The 7,469-nt window shown below is 37.0% G+C and overlaps 1 protein-coding gene across 1 annotated transcript in view; it reads right to left on the bottom strand.

Moving 5' to 3' along the window:
- tmem161b (transmembrane protein 161B) overlaps positions 1-4,576 on the bottom strand; it is a 22,430-nt gene extending 17,854 nt beyond the window's left edge. The window contains exon 1 of the mRNA XM_014008386.1: positions 4,357-4,576. Within this exon, the coding sequence (XP_013863840.1) occupies positions 4,357-4,359 (3 nt within the window). The 5' untranslated portion in view covers positions 4,360-4,576. The remainder of the gene's footprint in view (positions 1-4,356) is intronic.
- Between the last annotated feature and the right edge of the window lie 2,893 nt (positions 4,577-7,469).

The following is a 7,469-nucleotide window of genomic DNA, read 5'->3' as shown; positions in this document are numbered from 1 at the left end:
AATTATGTAGATGTTTGAGGTTTTTTTTCCTCTTGTTAAATATCAACAATCAGAAGCTAAATAAATGTTTATGACATTTAATAATGTAAACAGAACCTTGATAAAATCAGAGACCTGTTTTTCTAATTTCACTTTGCATTCATGAAAAGTTAGAACGGAATAAACCCATAAGTCATTGTAATGAAAATTACTACATAGTAACCTGAGTGAGTGACTGGTTAAAACCATGTCAAGTATAAATAGTTGTATAAAGAGAAAGTGACTAATGCTGGGTTAGGTATGATAGTCCGAAACCTGCTCAGTAGACCTCAATTTTGGATTGGTCAAATGGATCCCCAGTGTCACCCAGCACGATGTAAGCTCCAAAAGATGGAGTCAATGCCTCTTCTAAAGTCACACAGAGAAGAGTGGGTGCCATTTATTTGGTAGCTATACCCACCTCTGTGTGACGCGTGACTAAACACAACCTCTCTGACTCAAGACATTTCTCCATCGGAGTAATGGTCATGCTATATAGGTCAAAAGCACACAGTCTTACTTTGGTGAATGCTGACCATTCTCTGTGGGGTACCTGCAAGGATTTCAGGCCTAGGGGAAATTGACCCAGCATGGACTCCCTTATCTTGCCCAGTCCGTTTGACCCCCTCCACACAAAAACCAAATGAAATTTGTAGGGGGTGGGGAGTGGAAGCTGTAGAAATAACCACCTTTCATAAGTGTTCAAACACCTCAGTGCTATTTTACTGAAACTAACTTTACACTTGCAACCTATGTCCTATCAATTGTCCTGGTTTCATGTATCTTGAATATTTTTAACTTTAAAACAAAATTGAATGAGAACAAAAACATGTCAAGAAAAAAAATCATACAAGTAAAGGCATTCAATGCTAGTATTTCTTTAACAATTATGAGAATAAAACCACAGAGCATTTTGGACAAATATATTGTATGGAAATTAATAAAAATGCTGACCAAGTATCAAACTATAGATACAATTTTAAGTGTGACAACATGCAATATTACTGACAGATAAATACAAAGCTGTATAAATGAATGTAAATAATTTGAAATGTAATGAGGTTTATCTGTGCTGTGGCGGGTAATTTGCTCCTACTTCACACCAACAAGGTCAAATGATTGGATCTCAGATGGAGTCTTTTGGTGTGGAGTTTATTGTACATACATTATATGGATTTTCTCTGGATATTATGATTTCCTCAGAACAGTCTGAACACATCTAAGTTAATTATACATTCTTGTTAAACTTTGGGTAAAAGGAAACTTCAAACCATATTTGGAGATTTGTATTTCCTATCTGGTACAATAATTTTGCTAGTGCGGAGGTAAGGTCACAATAGCTTATGTTTTTTTTTCCTTTTAAAAATCAATAAGGACTGGTTCAAATCCTGGTCTGGGGACCTTTCTGGGTAGAGTTTGCATGTTCTCTCCGTGCATGCGTGGGTTCTCTCCGGGTACTCCGGCTTCCTCCCACAGACCAAAAACATGACTGTTAGGTTAATTGATAACTCTAAATTGTCCCTAGGTGTGAGTGAGAGAGTGAATGGTTGTTTGTCTTGTTTGTCTCCATGTGTGTCCCTGTGATGGACTTGCGACCTGTCCAGGGTGTACCCCGCCCCTCGCACTGTGACTGCTGGATATGGGCACCAGTGACCCACGCAACCCTGAAAAGGAAGAAGCGTGTACAGAAAATGGATGGATGAAAAATCAATAATAGGTACTGCTCTAGGGCTGCCACGATTAATCGATGACTAATCGATTATTAAAATAATCGATGACTAATTTAATAATCGATTAATCGTTTTCTTTTTATTTGTTGTTCTTTACTTTGTTTTTCWCTCCAAACTGCTTTGACACCTTCCACTGCCACATCTGCCTTTCTGTACTTGACACACATGCACAGTAGTGGTAACTGGGGTAGGCCGTGGACGTCACAAGACATTATACAGACAGGCTCTGGTATCATGGCTACCTGGCAACGGAGCTCAAAAGTGTGGGATCATTTTAAGAAAATAAAAGAGAAACCTGTGCAATATCTGTAAGGCAGAACTTGCCTACTACAGCAATTATTTTTAGTTAGCATATAGCTAAAATCTAACCATGGTTATATAATAGCAGCTGCATTCTGGAGTGATAAGCTGAATGTTTTATATTCAATTAACGTATGATCCGATTAGCCGACTAATCGAATAAATAATCGGTGATTAATCGATTATTAAAATAATCGTTTGTGGCAGCCCTATACTGCTCATAAAAGTGTTTTCAAACACACTTAAATATTATATTTCAGACATTTCCTTCAAGGGGCCTATAACTCACAACATTACTTTGAGACTTAATTATTGGTTTGATGTGACAGGCCACGTATTTGTGAGATGATTAAGAGCTCATCTAACATTACTGAGCTCTTCTTTGACTTAAAGAGGCAATATCTAGCCTGGTTTAAACCAGACCCTGTCCTTCACTTTACTTCGTACAAGGGTCTGGACTTGATGCGTAGAGAATCAATTTCTTGCAGGAGGCGTGGCCTCTGCTGAAGCATGTGTTTTGTCGGTGTGAAGGAGGCTAAGCTAAGAAGCTAACCGGAAATCGCGTGTGCTGTAAACAACCCTACTGAGAGAAGAAATATACCGAGCCGAACGAGACGACTATAAATGAGAGCTGCTGCTTTGTCAGACAAATTTAATTTAATTTGGAAGCCTTATCAACGCAGACTGGCTTCATTCACTTCCTCCACTGCCGTATGCTAAAATAACTAGCAGACACTGCGCAGAACATCGACGTCATTCAAAACTCCACCTTCTGTTTGCTGATTGGCCCAGGTAAAATAAACTACAAGCAGACACTGCACAGAAAATTGATGTTCTCTTCTCTGATTGGTCCGGCTAAAAATCTGCCAGCGAAATCCATCTCAATGAGAGAAGTCCCAGACGGAGCAGTGAAGGGAAACTAGAATTGAGCGGAGCTGTGTAGGAAGGCAAGGGCCAGGCTAGGCAATATCATGTAAAATCAACTTTATATCATGTTATAACGTTATCCCCTTATCAAAAACATACACAAAGTATTGCTTTGACCCATTCATGCATGTTTGTGAAATCATGTACTGTCCTGAGACAGTCAATCAGGAGAGCAAAAACAGCTGGTTGAGTTGCCATTTTCCAAAAGATATATTATTTAATGTTGCTGCTTTTTATTATTATTACAACAAAATAGGCAGCAACGCTACAGGTTGTAAAAGGCATGAAGCTGTTGTGATGACATGCATAAATGGGCATGATGGAGGAGGTTCTTCAAGAGATAAAGGCCAATTTCATGGTGTTTAGAAACGACTATAATGCAAAGTCAAGTTTATTTTTTCATTTATACAAATTGACAGCATTTTCATAACAAATGAATGTAATATAGTTACTTTATTATGATATACAATTGAACTATATGCCATAGAAACACATATAACTGGCCCTTTAAAACTAAAACTTGTTCCAAACAACTAAGTAATATTTGGCCTTGTGACTAAAGTCTTGGTGAAAATGTCAATAAATAAAAAAACAGGCCTCTTGTGATAAACAACTTGTGTCATTTAACATTATTTGGCACTTATATTAGCCTCTGTTGGTCACGTTTATTGATGCAAACTGAAACAAATTTAAAGATTAAGAAGATAACCTTTGTAACCTCCAACATTTAAATCAACAGGATTTAAAACCAAATGAGTAATTGCGTCAAATGCTCTTGACATTTTACCTGAGGGCATCCTCAGGGTCAAACTGAGCAGGTCAGAGGAGTAAACACACCTTTACTGTATCCTACAGTAACCTGGGTGACATGCTAAAAGCTCAGCTAGATTGACTTACTCTAATTTAAGAAAAAAAAAACTTTTACATAAAATAAAAGAAAAAACAATAAGTAGGCAAAAGTCTCATAATGATAAAAGGTTTAAACTGGACAATTTATGAGTAGTCCTACAAACAATTTTATTTTAGCAACCCCAGAATCCAGAGTGACTTGTTCTAAGAAGATCTACCTTGACAAATATCACAGTACAATAAAACAGAAGTTAATCGACAGCTTTCTAATAACGCTAAATAACGCAAACGCTTAATAACACACTAGCTTGTTAATAGGTAGTAGCATAACCCAGCACAACACCTGCTATAGCTAACAGGCTATTCTAAAATTACATTCACAACCGCTAACCAGACGTAAACAAAAATAAGCAGGCAAACTCGTAGTAAACACATCATGTAAATCGATTATTTGAACTGATATTTAATTAATAATGAAACAGGGAAAATGAGCGAAGCCGCTGGGATCAGCCAGGTGTTCGCTCATACTCACCATGTTGATGCAGTGCTGCAGCTGCTAAAACAGACTCTACACCAGCAGCAACACAGAGCACCTCTAGTCGGAAATCAAGCGGCGAGGAGCACATAAGCCCTTCTTGTGATGGTGGAGCACAAAATGAAAAGTTTGCTTGTAAAAACTGTCACAGTATCGTCACTGAAAAGGGCTACATGGTCGGAAAAATCAATGGATTCACCCTCCTCTTACAAGTATTTTCAACTGCAATAGAGGTCAAATTGAAACTCTGGGTTAGTAGGTGTCCTCAGATTTGCCTGTATATAAAATAATAAACGGATAATACCATTCATTCAAACCTTCTTAAACTAGAAATATACATATAGATATGTGATTGTTGTTTTATAAAATGATAAATTCTAAATATAAGTCTATTTTATGCACAACATAATTTGTCTACTTTTATACAGGAGTAGACACGATGGCTGTAAGTATTCAGCAAGACCGCCTCAAAAGGGAAAGCACAGAATGCATGACAGATTCGTGGTTTCTAACAGAGTAGAAGCTTCTGTGTAGCAAATGTATAAAAAAAACAACAACATTTTTTTCGTAGACTCTTTTATTGTAAATTATTAACACGTGTTTCACCACTGCCTTCTTAATCGGTGTACAAATTGAGTACTGCGACACATTTAGGAAATGGGACTGGTTGCATATCAGATATTTTTTAACCTTACCTGTCCTTTGACAAATGTAGGCTAAGACAATTTGCTAAAATGTTGAGTAAAGTACAGCCACGTGTAACTGAAAACATTTTTTATACTCTGACATTCTTCACAAAGGCAACTCAGTAAACAGACATTATAAACACATCATAGCACACACCTGTATCTGAGAAAGCATTATCACATTCTGGGGCACTTTTTTTTCAGCATTTATTACTTTTTTAGAACATTTGATGGAGGACTGGTTTTTGACTTTAGGGCACATTTTTCATCCGTTTAGCAGTGTCTCCATATTTCTAAAGGCATATAAWTGCTTAGTAATAAAGTATGTAAATCTGCACAAATAACTCATTAGTCACTGAACTGTTTTAAACCTCTAATGCAGGGTCCTTTACATAAATAAATTCTACTGATAATGTGTTTTTATTGTTTATCAAGTTTATCCTCACATAGTGCTCATGGGGAAAATTATGCGCAGAAGAGTGCAATTATCTTATTGAGAATGTAAGGAATGTTGATAGAACAATTTGCATTCTGCATCAAATAGCAACGGCGACTGAATGCAGACTAGCTGATGTGTTAGTGTTTTCACCCACCTTACACATGCAGAACGGTGTGCTCATTAACACCTGGAAGCAAAGGCTTGTGATTTTTTTCTTTCATTCATTCATTTTTTYYTTYYTTTYYTTTTTYYKKYYTTTTYYTTYYTTTTTTTTTGCACATGCGCATACAGTATATTGGCTGAACCCTCCTCTCTTATTGCAGGGATACCTACCCCACCCCCTTGATGCATGGTGCCAGCATCTCTAGGTGCACACACACACACACACACACACACACACACACACACACACACACACACACACACACACACACACACACACACACACACACACACACACATGGTGCAGGAGCATCAGTCTGCACTTCCTTGCTACAAAATGCCATCTTGCCCTCTGGTACTAAAATACTTATTTTGTGATTGTTGTTTGCCAATCATGATGTCGGAAATGAAGGCAAATAAGTTAAAGCAAACTGAAATAGAGAAAAATGTATCAAAACTAAGAAATATTTTAAAAGGATGATGTTATTACACAATATCAAGAGACTTTTTATGGTTAAATAACAGTTCTTATTTCAGAAGGTTTGTTCCATATGTTTGACATTGATTTTATTTTATTTATAACTGCTCAGAGTATCAACGCTGTACGTTTTCCTTGTGGCGTTTCACATCACATCAGGATTGCACTATGACTCTGAGCTTTATGGTGCCAGTCCCCCCCCCCACCCCCACCCATGTCTTCTTTTCCAGCCTTGTTATTTTTAGATTAAACATAATAGCCAGGATCTTCAGTGCACTGTAAAAGTTTCACACCATTTCTAGTGTTTAATCCATATGACATCTCCTCCGTGCTTACTAGCTCGTTTGAGCTCTACATCACAAGCTTTAACATATGAATAAAGATGATGAGAATATTACAGTAAAAAAAAAAAAGAAAAGAAAATCTCAGCCAAGTCAGTCAAACAGACTCTTTGTTCAATGTCACAATTCATTTTTAATGGCAGGCCTTTTTGTGGTAAGCATTTTTCATCGTTTCCTTCTTTTATTAATCAAACAACAGTTTGAAATGTGTGTCACTGATCTCAGCGGTATACCTCGGCGCGGAGGAGGAAATAGAACAAAAATCTGTGTCATCTCCTCACCAGTAGGACTGAAAATTGTTCAGAATGTAATTCTCTTTGGTGCAGCGCCTCCTTCTTCATTCTCTCTAATCTACAAGCATGCAAATTACAATGCAAATGCAAATACTACTGAATAATTTATGTGCAGTCTCTGGTTCCCTCAGAGAATCCAGAAGCTTTTTCGCTTAAGTAGAGCGATGTTCGCAGCACACGTTTGGTTAACCGGAGAGATGCTGTACAGACATTTGCTTTTTTTGTATATACATGTATTCCTTTAAAAATGTAAAGGTTTTGCAGGAATCATCACAAAATTTCACACATTGAAGCTTCTTATATAAGATTTCGAAAAAGTCAAGTCCATTAACAGAAAGCTTTTGTCTCACCGGTTAAACATTAGATTACATTGTACAATAATAGTCCCTCTGCATTCAATGTGTAATTGGAATCTCTTTTATTTTATTGTTGAGAGGGAGAAGCATGAGAAAATATAGCATTTTACCTGTCTTGTCACTTATAAATAACTAAAGTTTTTTTTTTGTTCCTAGCATTAAGCTATTTTAACTGAAGCTGATATTTAAAGAACTCCTAGATTTAATATGTGAATGTCAATCTAAACCACTGCTTCTTTTCTCAGAAACGACTGCCTGTTTGTACCATGCAAGGCCTTCTATACTCCTAATTCAATACGTCAATTACATTTCTGCTAATAAAACCAAAGCACGTGCTGAATAACTCTGTTGTGAC

This window comes from Austrofundulus limnaeus, unplaced genomic scaffold (assembly GCF_001266775.1).
Source record: "Austrofundulus limnaeus strain Quisiro unplaced genomic scaffold, Austrofundulus_limnaeus-1.0 Scaffold49, whole genome shotgun sequence".
NCBI lineage: Eukaryota > Metazoa > Chordata > Actinopteri > Cyprinodontiformes > Rivulidae > Austrofundulus > Austrofundulus limnaeus.
This window is presented reverse-complemented; position numbering and strand designations above follow the sequence as displayed.